General features: G+C 36.4%; 2 protein-coding genes across 6 annotated transcripts; one reads left to right on the forward strand and one right to left on the reverse strand.

Moving 5' to 3' along the window:
* Positions 1 to 4,468: 4,468 nt before the first annotated feature.
* On the reverse strand, positions 4,469 to 17,201 carry alkal1 (ALK and LTK ligand 1). Of its 5 annotated transcripts, none has more exons than XM_055057906.1 (7): positions 17,078 to 17,201; positions 14,569 to 14,637; positions 13,987 to 14,268; positions 11,866 to 11,919; positions 10,018 to 10,101; positions 6,396 to 6,469; positions 4,469 to 4,945 (listed from the first exon to the last, which is right to left on the reverse strand). In XM_055057906.1, exons 3-6 carry the CDS (start codon positions 14,255 to 14,257, stop codon positions 6,405 to 6,407), a joined length of 474 nt encoding a protein of 157 aa, XP_054913881.1. In that variant the 5' UTR covers positions 14,258 to 14,268; positions 14,569 to 14,637; positions 17,078 to 17,201; the 3' UTR covers positions 4,469 to 4,945; positions 6,396 to 6,404. The 5 variants fall into 5 exon arrangements, with proteins under 5 accessions (XP_054913881.1, XP_054913895.1, XP_054913889.1 ...); XM_055057920.1 differs by lacking the exon at positions 17,078 to 17,201 and adding an exon at positions 16,048 to 16,777; XM_055057914.1 differs by lacking the exon at positions 17,078 to 17,201 and having other exon boundaries at positions 13,987 to 14,264; positions 14,569 to 15,193.
* Positions 16,784 to 25,662, forward strand: zgc:153738 (uncharacterized protein LOC558115 homolog). The gene is made up of 20 exons (XM_055057885.1): positions 16,784 to 16,915; positions 18,074 to 18,401; positions 18,989 to 19,108; positions 19,358 to 19,546; positions 19,632 to 19,703; positions 19,957 to 20,162; positions 20,294 to 20,378; positions 20,455 to 20,589; positions 20,740 to 20,812; positions 21,051 to 21,157; positions 21,709 to 21,792; positions 21,867 to 21,928; positions 22,027 to 22,109; positions 22,512 to 22,619; positions 22,704 to 22,903; positions 23,526 to 23,612; positions 23,721 to 23,898; positions 23,980 to 24,218; positions 24,390 to 24,510; positions 25,309 to 25,662. Exons 1-19 carry the CDS (start codon positions 16,905 to 16,907, stop codon positions 24,495 to 24,497), a joined length of 2,475 nt encoding a protein of 824 aa, XP_054913860.1. The 5' UTR covers positions 16,784 to 16,904; the 3' UTR covers positions 24,498 to 24,510; positions 25,309 to 25,662.
* The last annotated feature ends 827 nt before the right edge of the window (positions 25,663 to 26,489 follow it).

A 26,489-nucleotide genomic window follows, 5' to 3' on the forward strand; every position in this document is an offset into this window, starting at 1 on the left:
ACCCCACACTGAAAACTCTGAGAATGTGGAAGTCAAAAGTAACAACTTCTGCTGCAAGATTAATGTTATAAAAGGTTTGAAGAAAACTAAACTAAAGCAAAGATCACTAACAACGCCATCCATAAGAACATTATGGAAGGCGAGAGTCTTTACTAAAAAGCCTCCAAATCTCATTGAGGCAAAAAAGTGAAGTGACTCAATTAAATTTTCAAAGTTTGTGACTGATGAGATGGAGGCCTTTCAACCTTAAAAAATATCAGTGGAAGGTCATTAGCTCATATTTAGTAGTAGTGTTTTATTGCTATAGGACACAATAGACTTTTCCTTGTATTAGTGAGAGGGGTATAAATAATTTTGGACATTTTGTTTTTTTTACCACAATAATTGTTGAACATTTGAAAGTTGTGTGCATCACATCCAATCAGCAAACAACGGCCTTGCTTTTACCCGATACTAGACTAAGAATGTGATGGAAAAATTATTCATTTTTTCTCAGTTGATTAATTAGTGTATTTAAAATGATGTATCTAATTTTGTTACCGGAATCAAAATGTGAATAATTACTTGATGAGCACATTCGGCTATGAGGTTTTATGACTGATCATTTGATTTCACATTTCAGCTCAAACTAACATGTACACCAAGACATGTTACTACCAGCTTGACATTTAAATGAGAAATAATCCAAAATATCACTGTAATAAACCACATTTATTCTCTTAAGTTATTTGTTTTGTTTGTTCATTTTAATCATGAGCTTCAAGCTTTTTCTTTCAGTACAATAAACTGAGATCACATGATTTCATCAGGTTGGGATAACAAGCATCGAAGAGAAAGATGTCTTCCAGTAATTTGTTTTGGTTTTTCTTTAAATTGAAAGGCATCATAGCACTCTCAGTGTGGGACATGCAGAGGGGGTGGCAGAGTCTTACTGCCAACACCTCTAGCACAGGGGGATCAAAGACCCTTCAGCTGGCAGAACCAGAAGCTCCCTCCTCGTCAAACTGCTGCACACCACAGACCAAATCACTGATCAGCTGTGGTTTGGGTCAAAATGTGCATATATACATTTTCACAAAACAGAACCTGTTTTACTTACTGTCAACATTTTCCCTTTGGCACAATGAAACTGTTGGAGAGGTTCTCACTGTGATGATGACAGCGTATTCATCTTTCAGTTGTCAAATCCTTAATTGAGACCTTGTTATCTGAATGTATATTTTTGGTGACTCATGCGAGATTTGTGCATTCCCCAAAAGATATAAAAAGAGAAATGAATTAATCATGAGACTTGGTGTAAATCTATTCACCCTCCGACAGTTTTACAGCCACTGTGGCTACTGCATGCACTATAAATATAACGCTTTGCCTGAATGAAGCCTTAAGGGTCTCCAAAATTGGATTATCGTGTGCACTTTTGTCAGAAAATTCTTCTGCGCATGAGGGGAGAGGTGGTTTGATATACGTCATAAGTAACCATGCTTGTGTGTCAGCATGAAATATGTTCGACAAGCAGGGTCTTATGTTTGCAGGGAGAAAGACAGAAATCAGGCCAACGAATGCTCTTAGTGAGACGTTAGCAGCAATGAAGGAATGGCACCCGGGGTTCAAATTCAGCTTAAAGACTCATGATAATGTCTTTTAAAGTCAAAGTAGAGCACATTGTTCTGTTGAAGTATGAACTTCAACAATGGTTTTGAACTTTAAAACCACAGCCTTAAAAGTATTTAACTTTCTGTGATAGACTGAAACCAAATTGTGCAAAACTTGTAGTTGAAGTAAAATGACATGCTTTTTAAAAACATACTTTCTTACGAATAAAACAACTGAACAATGTTTAGTCAATGTTTTGTAAAACCAACTTTTGGTAAGTTTATTTGCCTAACACGTTGCAGCCACAAGAAAAGTGTTTTACGACAGGAAAACACAAAAAGAAGATTATGGCGACATATTGTAACACAGGAAACAAAGGTTGAACGACAGACTAAAATTAAGAACGTTTCACTTCATATTATAATTGAAACGGTCAAATGTAACGCCAGCCAAATGGGTTTAGACTTACAGTTTTCAGAAAGTATGTTCTGAAAGTAACATACAAGTAAGTTCTGAATCAGCTGCTTTTCTTTTCAGACAGAACCTTGAAGACACTATTGTCAGAATAACAGTGTAAGTCTTTTAGGAGCTTTTAATATCTACAAACTGAAACATTTTCTGATTTTCTTTAAAAAAAAAATGGGTCAAACTCAGTCAGAGGTTCTCAATTGTATTTTGATTTGGAATTAACCAGGACTTTATGAAATATTTCAAGGGAATTGCAGCTTAACCCTGTCTTCAACCCTTTACCCTTGACCTGCCTGCTTTATTCCTTTGGTCTTCATGCTTCTGATCGTTAACTTAGTGTTGTCTAGACAACCTCTAAGTGGAAATTGTTTATAATGGATGTTATTTAGAAGTATCAAATGAAAAGAGGCTTAATAAACATTGTGCACTACTTTAGCTTGGTCTGCCACAAAAAAGTTCCTGAAAGCAGACTGAAGTTTGAGGTTTTGAAAAGTGAAAATTCTTAAGGAGCTGTTAGCCATAACACTGGAGCAGAAGGTGACGACATTAAGGTGTTTCCTCTCTTCGCCCCTGGGCTTTGGCAAGGCCGGATGCAGTCTGACAGGGAGGAAATGGCATGGCTTTGGTCTCTGTTTACTATTTATTACACCAAATTTCTCAAAGGTACCAGAGAGGGGATTTGATGCTTGTGTGTAATTGTGTTAAAGCCCTCCCACATGCTATCCCCAGTGCATCTTCTGTCTCCTCTCCTAATCTGTGCTGTTTGTCTCCAGATAAGTGATATCCTCCTCAGATTAGGATCCAGTGTCCCTGTCCTGCCCACCCGGAGGGAAAGGGATCCCCTGTGCATCCCCATGAGGGGCAAGCTGTATTTTTAGCAACTTAATCCTTTTATAGCTTCAGCCGTTTCCTTAATTGGCTCAGGTAATCACCGCATATTTCGCCACATGTTGCTCAGGGTGGATTTATGTATGCAAGTTTGACAAAATATACAGGGGTTAGGTGAAGCATAAATTTCAAAGCTGAACTCCTCCGTTCTTAAGAAGGCTGTGATTTGTGGAGCAGAGGCTATCACATGGTTTATAGCCCTGAGAGACAACTTCATGTCAAGTTGGAAACATTGCCTCGATTGAGATCCCAGTCACAGCAACGGTATCTGTACACACCATTAAACATGCTCTTCACCAACTCAACTTTTTCCACGGATGTGTTTATAATGATGGCTCAAAAAGCCAAACTATTAGTGAATAATGCATGAGCCTGTGAAAGAAAAGGCTCTCGCTCGCTCTGTGGAGACTAGCTGACGTGAGAACCGAGCTGTTGTAATCTTTGGCTTGTAGTTTGTGTTTTCTCAGAACCTTATCCATCAGCAACCCCCCCTTGTGTGCATGTACGAGTGTGTGCCTGACTCAGTGTTTGTTTCACTACTTAAACAAAAAGCAATCACTGTCAATATTGTCCAGACCAGAAGGGAGGATAACCACTTCTGTGGTTTCAGCAGACATTATAGCACTTTGTTGGTGCTAAGTTATCCAAACACTATAGAAAATTAAAATGATCAATTTGAATTTTATTACAATGGATCTTTCATTCTAAGCCAACTCTGTTTGTCTTGTTTTCCATAATATTGTATATGCTATGTTTGGTATTTTCTAATTATGGAGCGATTAAGAAAACACGAGAAAATAAACCTTATCTGGCTTGAGGACAAGTAAACTGGGACACAATGTGAGAAGTGGTTCAGATTTCACTCTCATGTAACAAGTGTTCAGAAGTTCAAGCACCAGAAACATTTTACTTTTCGACAATACAAATCAGTCAGTTCCCTTCACTGCATTTGAGTTTCCTCACAAGTGCTTTCCTTGAGCTAAACAGATGTCTTCAAGCATTAAACTTGTGCTTTTTTTGTGGGAGCTTTTTGTGGTTTTATCTACTGTATATTTATTTTTTTGGCTGAGCAAGGATTGCTCAACCTCCTGTTCATTCCAAGGCATCTGATAGCCTTAATTAAGTGAGTGACTGCAAATGTGAGAGTCTGCCAGACGATCTGCAGTGACCTCCAAGAAAAAAGGGAGGTGAGCAGGTCGACTCAGTGATTATAGCACCTGCTCTGAGTGGCAGGGAGAGCAGCTCTGAAAAAGTTGCTGAAAAGTGCAAAACAAGTATTTGACCCCAAAAAGCAATCCCATAGGAACACGGTTGTGATGAAACCCAGCTTCTTTCCCGACTGTTTACAAATTCAGATGAGGAGAAGACAGCTTTTTTCTGTTAAAAGTGAAGTGTATGGAGATAAACGCATCACATGCTGTGCCAAGCCCTCGGGAGTCCATTCGCGGTCTCACCCATCGCACTGCCTGACTCCATAAATTAAAATAAATAAATAAATGCAAAACCTCCTGTGCTTCAGTATTTTTTATTTAGTAATGCAGTGAGTTGTCACCATTGTCGTTATTTTATGTGGTCTTATTGTCAACAATCACTCAAGTGCCAAATAAAATGTGATGAAGACAAAGATGGAGTATAACGTCAGCAAATTAGCAAAAGTGGAATTTATATAGAAAATAAAGCAAATACATTTTCTTTCCATCACTTATGACTTTTATAACCAAAATGATTGGCTTTTCAGTGACTGTTAAATCATTAGATATATTTATATGTCCTTTCAATAAATAGATGCATTTGATATTAAATTTTCTGCTCTCAAATACACGGTCCATTCCACTCACAAACAACCAACAATGTCCATTCATCATTTTGAGTTATAACATCAACAGCAAAAATGTAGACACTGTAAACGCACAGAGAAAGAACGTCCTCATGTCTGCTGTGGGTTTGAAGGCACTTCCTTGGCAACACATTGATCCCTCTTCCGTTATATGGCGACCTGGAATTTAAATCGAATGCAAAAATGCACAGTTAAACATTAGGAGTTTCTGTACTTTTTATAGTTTTATTCTTTTTTTTTTTAAATCAAAATCCCGTTGCTCAACGCTGGATCTGGAGATTTTTTTTATCACATCTTCACATCTTTTCACATCTTTCTAAGGAACTCATGTTGTCAGCTTCTAAAAATGGATCATTACTGGGCTGCCAAAGTTCACTGAGAAATGACCAGAATTGCCGAATCATGACTCATTTCATACGTCTTCTGAAGTTCGTCAATCGTGACACAGGTGTGAGCTCTCAGAACAATGCAGACAGGATCCTATTATCTGATTCCTGAAGATGTGCCAGTCTCTTCAATTACATTATTACCAGCTAAGCCCAATGACCATGAATGACCACTTAGGGAGATGAACTTGTGTGTGGCAATCACTCATCAGTGTGGACATAATTGCATCCAATGTGAGCCCTGCTTTTACCTATGTTAGATTTAAAGCCATCAAGACAGCAGAGAAAGAGGAGTTTTTAAAGATCACCTTAAAAAAAGGGATGAGCACACATCCAGAATTATTTCACTGACGACATTCAGGGACTTCTTTGACTTCAGGGATGCAGTCATGTGCTTCTGAAGACATCCGATAATGCTTGGCATTATCTACAGTTGTTCATATGATTAAATTAAATGAATTCTTTATTCCAGTTATGGGAAAAATGTAGAGGAGTGATACTGTTTCTAATGTTTGGCACACTTAAACACGTCAGACCATTAAGTACATTTTAATATCAGAAAAACAATAGCCTCAAAGAATACAAAATATTTTTCAAGTGATTTCATTTACTAGGCAAAATATCTATGTCTACCAGCCTGTTGCAATTATGAGAAAGTAAATGCTCCCAAAATGTATGAACTGCTTTTGCCCCCCTGGGGCAGTGGCATGTGTCGACAAGTGTTTGTGCTAAGTAGGAACAAGTCTTTTAAATGTCTGAGAAAAAATATTGTCCACAATTTTGAAAGACTTTTAAATGTGAATTTTTAAAATTAAAACCCATTCTAGGATTTTGATTTTCATTTATCGTTACTCAAAATCATCCCAATGTGCATGTCTGTTATCTTCCTGTCCTAACAGTTTAAGTCCAAGTTTAACTAATTTAGAAGTTTTTAAAAGCTATGGTAGGAGAAGATTTTATTCTGGCATGGAAACATTTCAGAGATCAAGGATAGATCACATTCTATACCAGATCCAAATGTTGGACAGATGTAAAAGAGATATGTATCTGATTATAGGGCGGATAAGTCTTCCTCAGATGAACAGCTGACAGATTTACTCTCTGTCAGAGAGTGAATCTCTTCAACACAAAGTATACATCTACATGTCCATATTAATCATTTCTGTTTTCGCGAGGGATGTAAAATACCAACGGTAACTCAAGAAGAAAAAACAAATACTCACATACAAAACCTATGACTGCATGCAGAGCGGACTCATTGCTAATCGTGTTAGCAATCTTGCACACCTTTTGTAATCTGAAAGAAAGAAACGGTAAGAAAAAGATTGTTAGCAATTTCACATGACCTAATCAATTACAAAAATTAAAAGAATGAGCTCGTTTACAGAACAACAGATATTCAACAAATATCGAGGACAAATAAGAGTCATGACTTAACATATCTGCTTCCACAGCTATTTACTCCATAATTTTGGAAATTTAAAATATCTCAGAGAAAGAAGCAACAAACACTGAATTGGAAATGTTTTCCCTGATTTACTTACTTTTAATTAATGGATACCTTCTGATTTATGTTTAAATCAAAAAGTATTCATCATTCATAGTTTGCTTTAATATCTCGACCACTAAAGTCGAGATGCATAATGAGGACTATGCATACTTGACATAGTCCTCAAGTATGCATAGGATGGTCAAAGTCTGCTTTACATGTAAACATATATATAAGTTTAATTGGTGTGGCATTTTAAATTTTGTATTCAACAAAGTAATGCATTCAAACTTTTGAGACTGAAATTGCCAACATTGATTTTGCAATGCTGTTTGTGATTTGACATGTTGCATTGGTAATTTAAAAAAAAAAAATCAAATCTTGTGATCTATTTTTAGGGTGTTTCATTCAATTTGTGTCCATTTTAAAAATTGTGAGACTCAGGATTGATTATAAAATGCATCCATCTATGGCTTTGAATTTCACACACTGATTTGTGTGAAATTCCTCAGTAGAATTTTCTATTTTTTATTTAACTTTTTTTTTTTTTTTTTTACAAAAAAACAAAACAAAAAAACCCCATCCTGATGGTGATGACCACTGCTTGTAAACTGAGTATTATTCAAAGTGAATAATATTAGCCTATATGGTTATTGCTACTTATCCCAGTTCACAACCCAAAGAACCACAGGCAGAACTGAAAGCTGAGCTGGAAATCTTGCAAAGTTCTACGGACAAAGGCTCATGTCAGCTGGACAGATGGATTATAAACATGTGTTTTCTTGTTAGATGACCTCATGTCTCAGTCAGCTTTTAAAAAAGAAACAACACACACACACACAACCCCCTCGTCCTCTTCGATTTAACAGAGATTAAAAAGACCCTCTAGACTTTTATTAGTTGCAAAAGCCAACAGCTGTGGTAGTGCAACAGTGCCCATGGGTGGGATGACTTGGACATATATGAAGGTACTTTTGATGCTAAAGGACTTGCTGAAATTTTTGGAAGATACTCCATTATTAAGGCAAAAACCATGTGTTTTCCACATTTCTTTAATTCTGTTCAGGGTTGTGACCGTCTGCTTTAATTTTTAGTATTTAGTGAATGATTAAGGGTGTAAGAAATTATATATGTATAAATGTACAGTAATATATAATTTTTTGTACCTGTATCTTAGCTCTTGATTTTTATTATTTCTTTAAACTGCATCAGTTGCAAGAAAGATTGCTCTCTTTTAACATAAAAGCGCCAACGTTTCTGACATTATTCAGCTTATTAAGCAAAGCTAAGTTTTAATAATTTGGACATAAAACATCCAAATGGTTTGGACCACGTAAATTTTGTCCTATGTCATTGTTCTAACATGAAAAACAAATTATTTTTGCGCATTACTTCTCATGTGGTCTTCAAGTGGAAAAGCAGATTAGAAGCCTTCACTGAGCATTATGACAGCAAAAGCCATCTTAGAAATAATCAGGAGTTTGTTGCTTTGTTCACAATATTCATAATGGATGTTAATTTATTGGCCTATGAGGTTTTGTCTGTGTTTGCTTTTTGGTAAAACCAAAATGATTCAGATTATAAATGTTAGATAAAGATGACCTGATTAAATAAAATAAGAGATGATGCTAAATGATTAATTTATTAAGTGGAAAATGCTGTCTTAATCATCCTGGCTGTGTTTGAAATATACATGCCTCGTTTTTATACAGAATTGTTGTGATTAGCTACATTAATTATTTACAATTAATTAATTAATCACAATTTAATTATTTAATTCTAGTTAAACTGGCCACACTAACTGAATTGGCTGAACTGTAGAATCAATGACTAACTTAATAGAGCAAGTCTGATGACATAAGGTAGGTTGAAGAGTCTCAAACAGCAAGATGAGAAACAAACTCATCAACATTGTAAATCTAGAAAAAACCTACAGCCATTTCTAAGCCAGACAGGTAAAACCATGATCCACAAAACTCAGAAGAGTGGTGGATCTGCCTGGTGTGTTTTTCAAAATATCCCAAGAGCATGTTGACAACTCATCCAGGATGTCAAAATAGACACAATGAAAACTCTGCAGGCCTCAGACTAGGCTATGCTTCTACAAAAAAAAAGATCAGGCTAAAACACAACAACCGTCTCATTTATGTCAAAAAAAAATCTTGATGGCTCCCAGGGATTTCAGAAAAATATTCAGTGGATCTATAAAACAGTAGAAGTTTTGGATGGATTCATTTGGTGTAAACCTAACACAAAGTTTCAAAAGAAAACATCACACTGAGCCCAACATGGTGGTGGTGGATTGATGGTCAGGACCTGGGAGACTTGCCATAATTGATGAAACTATGAATTCTACTCTCTGGCAAGACATCCTGAAGGAAAATGTCTGACCATCAATTCTTCCCCTCATGCCTAACGCAGCAGGACAATCCAATGCAGGGCACTAAGTCTGCTTTTGAATAATTCAAAAAATAAAGTCTAGGAAGTAGTCTGATCAAAGTTCAGATTTAAATCTGGATCATGCCTCAAAAACAGAACCGTGAAAGCAGACTCTCCTAGTTAAAACAATTCTACTGAGATAAGTGATCCAAAGTTCCTTCACTCTGAGGAAAAATACATCTAAATGTGGCACAGCCAGTTATGAGCATCGGAGGGATTTTTTTTTGTTTATATTGGGCTCAATTAGTTTAGATTACTTTTTCCTTTGATAAATTCAATCATCATTTGAAAATTGTTTTTTTGCATTATCTCTGGCTATTTCTGTCTTTCAAAAAAATGAGTTTGTTGATTTGAAAGACTTAGGACAAAAAAAGAAAAAGAAAATTTTCAACTATAAGATATTCAGTTTTTTTAATTTTTTTTAATTTTGAGAATGTGAACCTTATTGCTGGGACTTATTGCTGGGACAGTATTAAGTAGAGAGTACTACTTAATACTGTAACAATAGGCTCATTAATACTGTGCTTGGGTGTCGTTGAAAGTCCTGCTGTTTTGTCATGACTGATATCATCTTCACAGTTTTGACTAATAATATCGACATTACATGTCTGTTTTTAATATGATGCAACCCTAAACAACAACATTTTTTATCTGATCTGGAAAACACTAACTAAAGTTGATTTATATAGAATATGCTTACTGACCCATGTAGAAACCAAAAAGCCTCTATGTTGAAATAACTTGAACTTTCTGCCAACAAAAATGGTTTGCTCATATAAAATGTCAGTCATATTAATATTAAACACACATGTTTTCTCAGCCAATATGGGGTAATATTTAATGATAAAAAAGTAGAGAATGAGGTACAGAGAAAACTGATGAGATTAGTTGTCTGTTAAATGAAAAAGCATACACACATGCTGGTCTTGAGCAATCCCTTGTGGTGTGGTATAGTCTGTGAAAGTGTGTTTTGCACTCCGACGAGAACTTGACATGTCCTGCTTGAGAAAAGAGAAGGTCACATTAGGTAAAATGAAAAGAAATTCTCTTACGATAACAATTGTTTGAGAAAAATACATGACCTGATGCTGTGCTATTGTTTTCCTCCTACGTGTCCCAAACTGGGAGTGCTTTTCATAAATCACGGCAAATTATACTGAGATCATTTTTGTCTAATGATTAAATGTCTAGCATTATGGGAATTTCCTGCTTCAAGATTAAAATGATTTCCTTCAGAGTGCAGAAGGGTCACTCTTTAGCAAGACTGATATGAATTTTATGCCTTTTTCCAAAACTCGGGTTTGTGAAGTTTTCATCTGATAATTCAGACTTTGATTTCAGGTGTTCTTCTATGTCATTCTGTGTTTTCACCTACAAGTGAAGGTGAAAGCGCCTAGATGAAGTTTTCTTTTAAGTGAAAACACAAACCTTGCAGTAGGCAGGTACTCAAGGACAAGACTTTGAGAGGTCTTTTACATCTCTTTCTGTGCTCGTATTTTTATAAGTACAATAAGTACTACACCGGCAACTTTTCACTGTATTCTAAGTGAATTGTAGTGATACATTAAACTCGAGACTACTCAGCTTTCCCAGGTAGAATGCCAACTTCGGAGGGCTTTATTGTAGTCTTTGCAATTGGGAAATCACCTAAACGTTGATAAAATCTATTCTGAATAAAAAACGAATGTTGAATTAGTATGCTTTACTGACAGGAGAAATATTAAAATTTTGAGTTTCCAATCAGCGGCCACAGGTCAGGGTCAATAATCTGACCCTTCTGAAAGTTGTCCAATTCGAGTTACCACTTGATTTTTCTAAACATTTCTATATGTGACGCAAACAAAATATTACTGGTTTTACAATTGGTGACTGTATGATGTGTTTATGATATTTTTATGTTTTCATTAAGCAAAATGTCTTCTTCGTGAAATGTGCCGTACAAATAAACTAACAGATTGATTCTACATGCTCTACAGTAAGGAGCAACTTGAACCTAATTTAATATATGATGGAGGTTTTAATCTGTATGATATTAGTAGAAAAGGGATTTCTTTTTACCTTTCTTTCATTGGCTTTCAAAAAAATCCACAGTCTGCTAATACCTAAATGCTGTAAATAACTCAACACCTCATAAAAATGCTTAATATTAGTTTTTACTTTTATTGACCACATATTTGTAAGAATTATAGTTTCAAACTAATAAAGACAAAAGTAACTACACCCCAAAGTGCCTTTACTTTGTCAGTTTATTGTAGTTTAAGCTGACTTACTAATTAGTCTCTTTTCAATTTAGACTGAAGCAAAGTCAAGTTCTCAGTTATAATAACGTCTAAGAGTTTCTGCACCAACGATTATGCTTCCAGATTTTCATAGCAATAATGAAGTCTACTCACAGGTCCTGAGACAAATAATCAGCTTAGCTTAGCAATGCCTTCAACTTAATTCTGTCAGCTTCAGACCATGTGCTGTTTCTCTAAACTACTGCCCTGCAGCTAAGCCATGCGACCCCATTCTGACCCAAAAAACAGCCTTCACAAAGCTGTCTATGACTTCAGTATACTGTATCTTGACTTGCAGGAATGAAAATGTTTTTCTCAGAGGGGTAAAACGTGGAGAGTCCTGCCAAAAGTTCCATGGGAAAAGTGCCAAATATGTTCTTAAAGTTGTTTCCCAGATAAAACAGTTTTGCAATGTCTGCAAAGGGTAGCAGAGATTCTAGACCAAAATGTTTTCACAAAAATGTTCTTCAGCGGAAGTTTTCTTACCTCCAAAATGCTGAATGAATTTGTCCTTCAGGTGTGCATCTCTAGGGACAATATCTGAAACAGAAACTTGTCATTAGATTTTCACATTGGAACTATTTATCAGGCCATCAAACAAACAGTTACTGATTTTTGCTTTTTGTATTTTGTGATATTACATAAAACACTGCCATCTATTTGCATTCATCTCTGACCATCTTCCATTCTCCTGCTGATGGTGGAATCAGGGAGATGTGAAGTGTTAGTTTTCTGCTGCACAGAGGATTTTGCATGCAGCTGAAAATGCATTTGGTTTTAGCTGATCAGGGCATCTATGTCCACATGTTTGTTTCAGCTTCTGCAGAGCTCGCAGTATCAGAGCTTTCTCTTTGACTAGCCTGACAGCTTAAATGGACAGTGATATTTTGGGAGGTTTGTAGTTGTGCCAAACTCTATTTTTGAAGTGTCACTGTGCTGTTGGGCTCTAATTTTATATCTTAACTCTGTTTTAAACTTTACCCCAACTGTTCCTCAACCTGTCTGCTGTGCTCCTTGGTCTTTGTGATGCTGCTTGTTGTTCTCAAACCAAACTCAAACTCTGAGGCCTTCAAAGAAAAGCTAGATTTATGCTGTGATTTCAAACAGGGGTATTCTAACGTAGATGTTGAGAAAATAATATATGAACAAAACACTTTTCAGATTTTGAGTAGAAATATTTAAAAAAAAAATTCTTACACATCACAATTATGTATTAATTCCAACAAAATACATTCAGTTAGTTTTTGTCTTACTGAATAAATGGCAGCATATACTATTGCAGGGGTATTGCAGAAAAAAATACAAACATTTCTTCAAATCTAAACATGAAGGTATATTTATATAAAACAAATGTTTGCATGCAGTCCCCTCTGTTTCCTAAAACATTAACAGCAAAGCTTCAACTCCTCGGCTTCTACAAGCTAAAGGTTGCATCATCAAAAAAAAAAAAAAAGCAGATATGAAATGCATGTTTTTGCTTGTTTTGTCTGAGTCTCACATCTGTCATTCTGATGCCACAGCCATGGCTTGAGAGGAACACACAGGCAACAACTCCACAACATTTCCCCCCTCATCCTCACTGTGTTTAAAGCCTTCATCATTGCGTGACGATCGTTCTTCCAGTGGCGTCACACGCACCAGTGCTAATATGCTGCCTTTAATATCCTCAAAAGATAAATTCCATCCAGCCACTGGTCTGAGAAAGGTACTTTTCCAATTGCGCAAGATGAGGCCAAGACTTTCAGCTGTGTGCTGTCTGCTCAGCATCACCAAGACATAATCTAACCGATAGTGATTATCTTAAACAAACACATTACGTTCATTTTACACACCACACCGAGGTGCAGTTCTTGAAAAAAAATAGAAATTCTTGTCTATATGTTGATTTCAGTAAAGCCTGGAACTGAGCAGAATGAACGCACATGTACAAACGATTAACTGGACATAATGCTGTACTTTAGGACAGTAATTGCAGAGTTCCATTAAACTTTTTTATAAACAAAAGACCCTGAATATCACATTCAATATTATTCAAAGAAAACAAATTTAAGAATGAATTGCTTTTATGATACACAGAACACAAAGATGCACCCAATGTGGGTGAAAAGCAACATTTACAGATGTCATTCATGTTTAAAGATGATCAATGAATCATTCTGAATGAATCATTCATAAGTTTGGCCTCACGATGCTCCTCCTACTGCATTTGATGATAGGTTCCTCTACTAATCATTTGTTCATGGTTTAAATAAGGGGTGATGTGTCCAAAACACGTGAAGAAGACATATCTAATTAGAGTGAGTATGATGGAAGAACTTAGTCCTGCACATATGAAGCTTACCTGTGTTAAATGCATTATATAATCATTACACATGAAATGCACATGCAATGTTTCTTATGCTATAAAGATTTGTAGTCAGTAAAATGTTCACATCTCTTGGATCAACTTAAAAATGCATATAGTTTCAAGTTTCAGTTTAGCCAAACCAGAGACAGGTCCTACATTAGAAGAGGAGCACTTAGCAGACCAATGACAGCTGTCTCCAACAGTAAAATGGGGATTATGCTTTCATCATCAGGTCCTAAAAATAAATCTTATCAGCTTACCTATGAGTCTATTGTTATCCAGCCTAGGGACATACAAAGGCTTTTCCCGGGAAGAGGACTTGAAGTCTTGTGCTGAGGTGTGGAGTCCACTGCCACAGCGCCTAGACACGGGCTTGTCCCGTTGTTGGCTGTCCTTGATAACCTGCAAAATTAGATCCAACAGGGTCCTTCTCTCATTCTGCTTGACCTCTTTGCTGTCCATGCACTGACCCGAGGAGATGAGCAGAAAGAAGATGGTCAACAGTATGTGCCATTTCCTCTCCACATGCATGGCTTGACTGTCTGAAGAAAAAAAAGAAGTTTGGTTGTTGTTAGAGATGTAATCTGAAGTTAAACATTTAAGAAGCTGCACAAAATAACTTTTTTCTGACGTTTCTACTTTTGAGGAAAAACTAAAGCACTCATTCTGTCATGTAACACACGCAACCTGTTAGGCATCCCACATAGAAATGGTGCATGACAGGTTACGCACGATTCTCTCTGCGATTCTATTTAGTTTTTCTTTTTTTTCCTTTCTTTATTTCTTCTTCTTCTTTTTTTTAACTTATAAAGTAAATGCGCTTAACTAAATCCAGTACTCACCGGTTGAGGAGATGCTTATGTCCTGGAGAGTGGACACAGTTGTCTTGAGGAAATTCTTCCAGGCGTTGTCTGCGGTTCCGATAAGAAAGAGAAAGAACAGCCTGCAGATTGTGCTCAACGCCGTCTTTCTTGAAAAATCGCGTAGCTATTTATACCGAGTGCCACCTTCTTGAAGGTAATACAATCGATTTCGAGTGGGTGGTAAAGCAATGTTGACATCTTCGGAGTATTTCTTTCCCCCCCTCTTTTGTCCCAGAGGCACATGTTCACTTTGGCGTGCCCCACACCTTTACGCACCACGAGAAAAGTTTCATCCGCGATTGATTCGAGCCCATAAAAAGTCGACGATCCTTTTGAGATAAAGTTTGGGAGGGAGGAAAGAAGAAAACGCGCTCTACGATTGCATAAAAAAAAAAAAGATCTTGGCGCACAAAAAATACAGGAGCGCAACAGCGCGCAGTGAAGTAGTTTTCCAAAAGGGAGCAACTTGTTGGATGCTGGATGCAGAGAACCGGAGAATCTGAGGGCCTATAAGCTTGCAGTCGAGCTGTCAACGTGCCGATGTTTTTGTTCACTGATGTCCAAGTCTTGTGACCTCTAAGCGCTGCAGAGAATGCGCCTCCAGGAGCACCCATCCGGCAAGTTAACTCCCGAACAGAAATCTTTATTGTCATGCAGCGTGGATGAATAATGCCAGGGCATCTGGGGATCCGTTTAAAACCGGAATTTTTTTATAAAGGAAAAAACGAAATAAATCCTTTTCCCCTTTGCTTGGAGCGAAATTTAAAATGCATAGCTATATATTTAGACCAATGCCTGATATTTACAAATGAAGTCTTAATTGTATTCATATCCCATTCATATTTCTAAGCCAAATCCCATTTAAGAAAAGAAAATTGAAAGAACAAAGTGGAGCATCTCAATAAATTCAAACGTCTTTGTAAAGTGAATTTATTTAAGCATTTGCAATTTATGATACAGATTTATTACACACAGGGTGCTTTATTTCCTGTGCTTATTTCAGTTCATTTTCATGATTATGGCTTACAGGTACTGACAACCTGCACTGCTTAGGGGAAGTAGAATATAGAGAGGATATGAAAAAAGGACTTTAATACAGAGCTATTGGATCATTGAAAAATATGTGCATGTGTTTGTCCCCAGTGCTTTGTCAGAGCCCCTTTAGCATGAACTACTGCATCAATGCAGCTCTGCTGAGGTGTTAATTTATTTTCACAACATTTGCTGTATGGGGTTTAGATGAGGGAAGCCCAATGATTCCAAGTTCATTAAAGTTGCCAATTAAGGCATTGTTAGCAGGGATCAGGTCTTGTTTGAAAATGAAATTAACATCTCCATAATAGAAGTGCACTAAAATTTCCTGGCTGCACTGACTGTTGACCTGATAAAAAACACTGGACCAAGAACAGAAATGGCATGGCTCCCCTCCCCAAATCATCACTGACTGTGAAAACTTACCAGTGGAGTTCTGTGCCTCTCCACTCCACCTACCGATTCTTGGGTCTTGATTTCCGAATAAAAGCCAAACTTTTATCTTAAAGGAGGACTTTTGATACCTGACAGATAGTCCTGCTTATTTTCTCTAAAATGGCTTTGAAGATGTCTCTGCTTCAGGAGAAAAAGAAGAAATGCAGTATTTGTGTAGATGACTGTATGTGATGCCTCTTAAATTATCGACACCAGCAGTTTCCCACAATTCATGACGCTCCCTCAAACTCTTCAAAGGGATTTGGATCACAACCCTTAAGCCTTTAGTCATTTCTGCTGCATGTTTCCTTCCACTCAATTTTCTGCTATGCTTTATAGCCCCTTCTATATTTCCAGCAACTTCAGCAATTACATTCTGTAGCATACCTTCCAAAAACTGTCAAGTCCCATCGTGATGTAGTCCACGTTATTGTCACAATAAAACAAATAAATAATAAATCTGTTTCTTTAGTTACTTTCACCTACTTTTATCAATATAACTTCAAACACAGTTTCCGTTCTTTGATAGTTACGTCTCTCCGAAAAAAAAATAAAAGTACGAAAATTATTTATTTGTTTCTTAAAACATATCTTCTTGATTTTAAGCTAAATACCAAACGTAAAGTTATTTTCACTCCGTAAAAAACAAGCAAACAAAACAATCCTGTCAACAATACAAACTTCCGCTGTTACGCCAACGGTTAGCGGTTACCGTAGAAACAGTAAACGCCACTGGCTAGCCTGGAAACCAACGTCGGAACTCTGATCGGAGCGCTGCATTTCAACACCGTTTTGGCACTTTATTTGATAATTGTGCTGCTTTGCCCCCACACCGTTGATACACAGACATGTCGCAAAGGTAACCTTTCCAAAAGAACAAACAAAAAACCCATTGTGGAGTTTGTTTTTACGGTTGTTTAGCAGAGTGTTTAGCTTCTCGGAGATATTTTAGCTAGCTCCTGATGGGAGGATTTCAGAGACACATCAAGGAAGAAAAAAAACAAACAACAAAACTACTTACAGGTTTGGTGTCCTGCCAGTCAAAATGCATGTCAAAGCGTTCAGTTAATGCTATTTGGTTCTTTGAGAAGATTAAAGAAAGTAACTTTCAAACCACAAAGTAATCAAACAACATCCTGCTGGCAGGAAATCTACTGAACCACTGAGAAGAGTACGTCACGCGTCCTATAGCCACTTTTTATGGTTATTCACAGTCAAGTGATTATTTAATAGAAACTACGAAGAGTCGAGTTGAAGTTATTTTGAGCTTTCTCTAACACTCAGGGTCAAGATTACGCATGCAGATTAAAATACACAAATACTTTCACTCCATCTGTTAACAGATCCAACTTGTGTTCAAATATTGACCTTAGCTATCATCTTCAGTGGACATAAAATCCTTAGAATAATTAGGAATAATCCACTGAGGTACAAACCTACTGAATTTGGAGATACTGGAACATTAGTGTCCCTGTCCGCAGTGAAGCGAGTTTAAATCAACATGGATTTAGAGGTCAGTGACCTACATGAAAGCCTTGAAGTTTGACTGAAATTTTCAGCTGCCCATATGAGCAAGCCAAATTGTTTCTGGAGAAAAGTTTTATGCTGAAGGAAAGACATAGTAGCCATAATCAAAAAATGATGGTGAAAGGAGTAAGGCGTTCAATCAAGAAACACTGTCATGTTGTCAAAGGCGCTAATGCATTGCACAATGTAAATGGAGTAATAAAGCAATAATTAGAGATGTTTCACAAACATTTGAATTAATTCAAATAATCAAACGTGCTCTATGGTTTTATAATTCATTAAATTATAATTTGGCTCTAATTCAACCCCATACTATGCATCTGATATTGTAATAGTACAAGTACAAAACACTATATCTTAATGCTAAATTGTATTTTGAAGTACAATTTACAATACATTATTCCATTAGGAGACTTGCCTGAAATACAATGTCATAGTGTAATATTTCTTGTCTTTCCTTTATTTTATCTCTGTGTTTACGCTGTTCCAGTTCCTACAACCAGGTCTGGAAAGAGGCCATGTCAGAGCTGAATAGGCTCCTGGCTGAAGAACTACCACCTGTGCCCCTTCCACCTCAGCGAGACAGAGTGGTATTCTTCCAGCGACTAGCAACCCTCTATGTGCGCTATGTTCAAGTCTTCAGGCAGCTGGAGGAAGCCCACAACATGCTGGTCCACCCTCAGAAGAGACGACTTATTCTTCTGCTTCTCAAGGGCGTAATGGGCCGGGTGCTAGAACTGAAGTATGAAATGGTAGAAAAAGAATTTTCGGAGTACCACTATGTGGATGACATCTTGCATGCACTGAAACTCACACCTGTAAGTTTTTGTTTTTTTGAAAATAGGTTTATTTAAATTTCTTACACTGTATATTTATTGTTGATGAACCTCAAGTGCTGTGGAAAAGTTTTTGCGACTTTACAGAATTCTTCTGCTTTTGCTTTATATCACACTTGAAAGCTTCGGAAACAAATTTTAATATGAGCCAAAAATAGTCTGAGTCAACACAAAAAACACTTTTAAAATTATGGTTTCATATACTAAGGAGAGAAGCTTAATGCAGTTAAATCCTTACAATAAGAAAGACCCTGTGTAAAAATGGCTACAATGGGAGAGTTTCAAAGCCACTGCTCATGAAAAAGAACAAAGGAACATCTCACATTTGCCACTAATAATTTGCAACTCACCCCTACAAGTTTTGGGAAATGTATTCTATGGACTGATGAGAAAAAATACAACTTTGTGGTGGGTGTGTGTCCCATCACAGCTGGAACTAAGACAGCATTTCAGTAACTATTACAAAAAACAAAACTGGAAGAAATATTTAAATGACCAATAGTTTTTCATGATACTGTATGCATTTGTAGAGGATAACTCTCAAACTCTTAGCTTCATTGTCTTTTTAGTCTGCACTTGAGATCCCCATTCCATACTTCTTTGTCGGTGAGCGCAGCAACCAAATTGAAGAACGAAAAACGATGCTGCTGGATGTCCTGAAAATGGCGGAGGGTTCAAAAGACCTTGATGTAGGTTACAATGACACTATTTGTAAATAGCAATCCTTGTGACTTAGACTTGAGATAACTCATTTGATTGTGGTACACATGCAAGCATTTAATATTAAAGACAACATTGACATGAAACATTATTTTTCATGAAAAGCAAGACTTAATATTTAGCAGGTCACTCTTTCATTCACAATCAGAAAATTATTTGTGTTGCTTTGTTTATCATGTTTTTGTGTGATTTATTTATTTTTTGTGTGGTCCCTGCAGACATCAATGGACAGAGTTATGACTGAAGAGGAGGCCATCAAGATCATTCAAATGGTGGAGAGGGCGTGGCAAGGGAGGGTTAGGGCGAAGTTAAACAAAGAAATCAGATTTAGCAATTTCGACAGACGGCACAGGGCCAAGACCGCCGGATCAGCTTTCAATGAGATGGCCGCCATGCGCATTCAGAGGGTTGTTTCTCATAAACATTATGTGACATTTTCTCTGACTTGCATTGATTTGTTGGACCTTATTCATTCTGGAACTTTATTTGTAGGTGTGGAAGGGGTACTTACAAAGAAAGAAAACAAAGATTGCTCGAGATGAGGAGATGATTTTTCTTGGAATGGTAAGTCAATTGATCCATTTTGTTGTGTATTCTGAACCTTGAAATTATTTCATTTTTTTTAAAGCTACCATTTATGTATTGATAGTTAACATTATTGATATTGATAAGGCATTACTTTAAGCTTGAGCTCTAAATGTTCTACTCTAAATTTGACATTTAAAATTTAGGATAGAATACTTCTTTTTGCCCTAATTACCTTTCTTAAAATCTTGGAACAAGCACATTTTATTAACATATTAATTATTTTTGCAAGGTTATGGATCCAAAATACCAGGCCCCTCTTCCAGCAGAGATTGATGCCCAAGCTATTGACGCTTCCATTCGAGTTAAACAAAAGAAATACGAGGAAGTTTACCTAAACGCAATAAATGACATTTTGAAGCAAATACGAGAATTGGAGTGGAATGACATGGGCAAGACAATCAAAAATCAGATTCGACAGTGGTTTTATGAATGTCGGTAAGGTTTGGGCCTATGAATCCTTTTTCTTTTTTGCAGTAGGGTTGCATTTGCTGATGTAAAGAAGTATTTTCTAAATTATTGAAGTCAATGAATGACACTGATTTTTTATCCTTCATTATGTTTTAAAGTAATGCTACAGGACTATTTCCAGACTACCCAACTGTCGAAGAGGGAGGTTCAGCCATCATATTTGCTGAAAAAACCCCTCAGCAGGTAAAATGCATTATGAATTAAATGCAAAAATAAATGTTTTCTGGATATTTTGTAAAATACTGTTTACCACTTGCAGTTAGTGGAAGAAATTGCTTTAAAAGAAGAAGAGGCAGCAACGTCCAAATCAAAAGGGAAAGACAAAGAGAAAGGGAAGGATAACAAGAAGGAAAAAGGGAAGAAAGACAAGGGAAAGGGGAAGGGTGCAGAGGAAGTAAGTGAAAATCTTTGAACTTGTCATTAGAGCAAATCTCACCAATTCATAAATCGATTTATAAATGAGTGAATATTTTCTACATCCTCTCACTTAGACAGCATATTGCTTTTTTGTGGTGATGTAATGGAACTTTGTTCGTATTCACAGGATGAGGAAGGGTTGAAGATGATGCCATCTGCTTTTCTTTCAGAATTGGAAGTGGCAAACAAAAGATATGAAGGTGGTTTCACTTGTAAAATGTTAAAGAAATATGATGTTTGAAGACTGTCTACAGTCCTTAATCTTTATGAAAATACAATTTTCAAATACAATACAAGTACATTCACAAGTACGCTTGTGAGACAAAATGCCATCATGGTTTTATTCTATGTTATTCTTTTCTCCCCTCTAACTAAAAAAGTCATGTGAAAGAATTGTTGGCATTACCATAAAACTTTACAAAGTCTTTCTACTCACAGAGGTTTGGAAAAACCGTAATGAGTCTGAAAACTTCGCTCAGCTTCACGAAGTGGAGTTGATTAAGGAAGAAATGAGAAAAATCGTAGAAGCAGAAGTTCGATTACAGGTATTACTGTATCCGTGTCACTGTTGATTTTTATTAAACCATAAAACCTTCCTCAGTTTTTGTCAGCTCAAATTGTTGCTTAAAATTCTTAAACGTAATTTGTATACTTACCTAGTTGATTAATCAACTATGCTATATTTCTACTGGTGTATGCATCCAGAATATTTTCTTTTGTGCCGATATAATTTTTAAGATTTGAAAAACAAAGGGATGTAACTTCACACAGATATTGCCCCTCCTTCCTGAAGACATGGGTGCAAAAAGGACAAAAAAATATAAAACCAAAACAAAAGAAACACGAGGAATTTTGCCTAAAAGCAATAAGTGAAATTTTGCCATAGACCAGTCGCTGACATAGGACTGATGAAAGTTTGACCCATTCCTCATATTCAGTTGTAAAACCTTTGAGGGCTTTTTTGTATGTCTAGCCTTTTTGAAGATATCTTCAAAAAGATCTACTGCTACAACACACTCCACAGACAAAAGGTCAGACAGACAGACACATAGATAGATAGGTGCTTACTCACCATTTTTTTCCCCTCTTTTATCAGATTGATGAGGAGATGCGAGAGGAACTTGCTGAGTTGAAGTTGGCTGTAGATAAAGAGAAACCTGGCAAACAAAAAGGACCAAAGGTACACCCATTAAAATTTGATTTAAGTTTGCATTCATTTTACTGATGTGATTATTTTCTGAATTGACTACATAGAAGAAAAAAGGGGGTAAAGGTGGAAAGAAGAAGAAAAAGGAAAAAGATCTGACACCTGATAGGTGATAAAAGAATCACATACATTTGTAAGTTTCAGGAAACAAAACAAAACAAAAAACCCACCAAAATAACATAAACATAATTTCTTTACATCTGCTAGAACCCTGGAGTCTCTGTGTGAAGAGCTGGTACAGCAAGGCTTATTGAAACGGGCAAAAAATTATCGGATGCAAGATTTTTTGGGTAAGACATTGGTAAATATATTTTTCTGTAGTTGTATTTGTGATGTTTACCTCAGATTGCAAGAGATGTGTGGTACCAACCATACTCTTAAATAAATTTTTATCTGCCATATTATTAGCTATGATGTGCTGCCCTCTTCTGGCTCCTTTGCCAGCTTATGTGAAAACTGATTAAACTAATAAGTCTTTAGTGAATGTAGTTTCTGTAAAATTTGTTTATAATAACTGTTTATTGAGGCTTATTTATAGATTTTGCATGATATGCTGCCTGTTTAAGATACATTTTTATATTAAGGACAGTGCTATGTTCTTTAATGATAAAACTACCTTCTATATATTAAAGAGACTTCATTTCGCTCTTAATCAAAAATAATACAATTACTGTTTTCTATTTGCTTTTCAGGTGACTATAATTATCTTGGTACTACATTGCGACAAAGTGACATCGAGCCGATGCCATCATTGTTAGATGTCCGTCAAGTCTTATCTTTATATGGCATTTTACCATTAGGTATGAAACTTAATTTAATAATATTAATGTATGTAAAAATGAATTTATGATACATGTATGGTTCGAACTGTATGTGATTTGCAGGCACTCCAGAGGTTCATGAGAAGGCTCCTTTAATAAAGTCCATACTGCTGGTGGGGCCGGCAGGTGTGGGCAAGAGCATGTTGGTCCATGCAATTTGCCAGGAGACAGGGTCCACTCTGTTTGATTTGTCCCCCCATAACACAGCGGGAAAGTACCCAGGCAAGCCTGGACTGACCATGATGCTTCATATGGTGTTTAAGGTAGGACTCTGGATGCCAAAACATTGCTTCAATTTTCTAATATTACTTGGATGTCAAGATTGAGGACGTCCTTCAAAGTTGCTATATAGAAATGTCAGCAGAAAACACCTAATTTTTAAGTACTTTCCACAGACATTATTTGAAAAGGTTTTCTCCTAATTTGAGAAGCAGAGGTTTTCTAAACCTTTGTCACATCAGAGGTTTTCTAAACCTTTGTCACATCAATCTGGCAAGATTGATGTGACAAAGTAACAAAAACAACATAAGAATCAGAGAAGGTGTTGCTTAAGAGTTCATGCTGACAAAATTTCTTTCAGAATTTCTTTCTTTGTGGTTTATTTGTTTTGCCTTTAATAAGTCTAATCCAAAAATGTCCAGATCAAAATATCCATTTAGTCTTCAGAACGCGTCAGAATTTTGGGAAAGATAATTTATTGGCTTACAAACACTATGATTGTCAGAGATGGACGAGTTTTTGTTTCTTTTGTATTATAGAAGTTACCTATAACAATGTACAGAGTTGCAAATAATCACTGAAAATATTTTATGTACTGAATGTTCTTTTAGCAGTCGATTAGCCAAACAGTACAAAAGCAGTTTTTCATAATCGATTTATATTCAGGTTGCAAGACTTTTGCAACCCTCTGTGATTTGGATTCAAGATGCGGAGAAAATGTTCTACAAAAAAGTTCCCAAGGATGACGAACAGGTACTTTAGATAAATAAAAAAAACATTATAAAACTGTCATATTGTAAAATAAAACATGTTGATTGATTTAATTTCATTGCAGTTTAACTCTTTTGTGTTTATGAACAGCTGGAACCTAGGCGACTGAAAAAAGATTTGCCCAAGTGTCTCAAACTGATCAAACCAGAAGATCGTGTCCTGATAATCGGAACAACAAAAGGCCCTCAAAACTCTGATATTAAAGCGATGTGTAAAATGTATGGCAAAATCATCCTCATTCCAAGACCTGACTACGGCTCAAGATACAGTAAAGACACAACACAAAAGGATGAAAATTTAATTTGTAGCAATGTGAAATAAGATAACTATTTATTCTGTGTAATTTTAGTTTTGTGGGAGAAACTTATTAAAAAGCAAGGAGGAAAAATAACAAACGCTTTGGACCTCACCTCTCTGACGAAGGCAACTGATGGCTACACTCCAGGCCACATGCTGCATGTCATCAGCAGTGTTGTCACCAAGGATCGCATCAATGACTTGACAAAGCAACCCCTCACTGCTGATGATTTTATTGTACCACTTGCCAAGTTTGAGCCTGTGCTCCAGAAGGAGGAAGAGGCAATAAAAGTATGTTGAAGCAGCAATATTTAAAAAGCAATTTAAAGCAGGTTTAGAAGGAGAATTCTGATTCTTACTATTGTATGGTTAAAGTTGTAGTCTTTTATGTCTGTTTTCAGAATATAATATTTTATATTTTTAAGGTATGTATTTAAAACATTTTCTTTGTTTTTTTTTCAGAACTGGTATGCAAAAACACCTCTAGGAAAAAGAAGAATTAAAGCTGCTGCTGAAAAAGAAGAAGCACTAATTAAAGCGAAAGAGACAAAGAACAAAAAGAAAAAATAAAACTGCACAAAAAGTAAGGACATTTTGTTTAGTCAGTATTTGTTGCTATTACATCACTTGGCATCAAGCCTATATATTTGGAAAACCTCATGTTTTTTATTTAAATTGTACCACATCTTAAAGGAAAATGCGTTTGTTGGCATAACAAAGTGGAGTGTTTTCATTGTATGAATGTAATACTTTTTAAAGCTCCATTGTAATCCCAGAGATATCGAGATGAGATTTTGCAGTCATTGGCAATTCAATATCTCCACTTTAAGAAACCAAATTCTATTTTCGAACACTTCAATGTGCACCCCATCACAGCGGGGCTTATGCTACGAAGAGGAATCGGCTCAGCCAATTTTTGCCATTCATATTTCTCCAAAGGAAGTGCAGAAAATACAGTCGACACTGCAAAACGACTGGAGGTGTAAAGCAGCATTACGTTTAAAATCAAACAATACGTTATCACTTCATGAGTTCAGCAGACTTATACAAGTCCGCTGATGCACGTCTGAATCTACATCGCTTCATAAGATATGGGCGAGACAGAGTTAACTGATTCAACTTCCATTTCAGTTATTGAAAAAAAACACAGACACCTCTATACCTACCCCCTTGAAGGTTTTTGGAGTTAGTGCTAGTAACACATAAGTAACACAACCATATTGGCTGTTTCACACCAAGTGGTGGGAAGTGATCCCACACTGGTGTGTGTGATCAAATGAGTGACCAGTGAGAGCTAGAAGTACCAGCCTGTGGTGGTTGTATGCTGAGACCACCACACATTGTTAAGTAATTAAATTAGTAATATGTCTTGTTTCTTCAGACTTCAATCATCTGATCGAATAAGAGATGTCAAACAAGAGCCAGTTGCAGAAAAAGATGTTGGCATTTGGCAAAGAGGATCTGGCAAGTTTTTCCAAGGGCACAACCAACACACTCAACTGTGCTGCCCAACAATTAAAAGCTTTTTCCTTACAAATGCAACACCATTCAGAGGAAATTAACAAGCTTTCAAAGGAGTAAGATGCATTGCCAAGAAAAAGAGGCAATTTATCAAACACAAATGCCCTTATTTTTGTGTTGAATACATGATGGAAGAAGAAATCCCACTTTAATGTTTCCTATAGTTCAGTACGGTTCTAATTAATGTCTTTATAATAAAGATTTCTCATATTTATTTCTGTGGTTTGTTTTTCATCTTCACTTCAGGAGGCAAACACTTTTTTATGGCACTGAATGTTATGAAACATGATTACCACATCTAATCACTACAGAATTTGTGTTTTAAGACATGATTACTGTTTTACATGTTGATTACTTGGATACTCTATTTGAAGGTCAAGTAAGGGTTAGGGTTGTTTGCAATGTGACAGGATTTTTTACTGACTTTTTGTTTTTATCACCTCTGTGACCTGTAGAAATTCAGGGTTGAAGGAAGAGAGATAGAAAATGGACGTGTTAGTTGATCCAAAGATGGACGTAGAGGCTTAGGTGAAGCGGTCAGCTGTTTCGTCAGGTTCTAAGTTCACTCAACACATACTCACATTGGCTTTATTCAGCTAAAATTGACCTATTTTTGTGAACGCCCTAAAAAGGTTACACTGTACTAAGTTACTTTTGCAAGCTTTGTGCTTTTTCAAATATCTTTTTAGATGTGATGGAAGGAAAATAGTCCAAAAAGCAAAGCCTTCTTCTGTTAAAACTTTTTTTATTTAATGTCAAAGACAATTTGAGTTAAAACGAAATAAAAAAAAAACTGCTGATAAGGGCTTGTGAACAGATAGCAATTTAATTCTTTGTACTGCTATTCTTGTCTGTGTGACGACAAGTTGTTTTCTTGTGTCCCGGTAGGACTCAACAGAGATTATTATGTCGCTAGAGTTTCACTGGTCTTAACAAAGCTCCACAGCACATGGACCTGTCCATCACAGGGGTTTAGACACAGCAGTAGTTGCTGCTGGCTGGGTTTCATGCAGATGAGGGTGACCCATAAACTTAAATAAA

Source organism: Poeciliopsis prolifica, unplaced genomic scaffold (genome assembly GCF_027474105.1).
Source record: "Poeciliopsis prolifica strain line A6 unplaced genomic scaffold, Auburn_PproV2 SCAFFOLD002, whole genome shotgun sequence".
Lineage (NCBI taxonomy): Eukaryota > Metazoa > Chordata > Actinopteri > Cyprinodontiformes > Poeciliidae > Poeciliopsis > Poeciliopsis prolifica.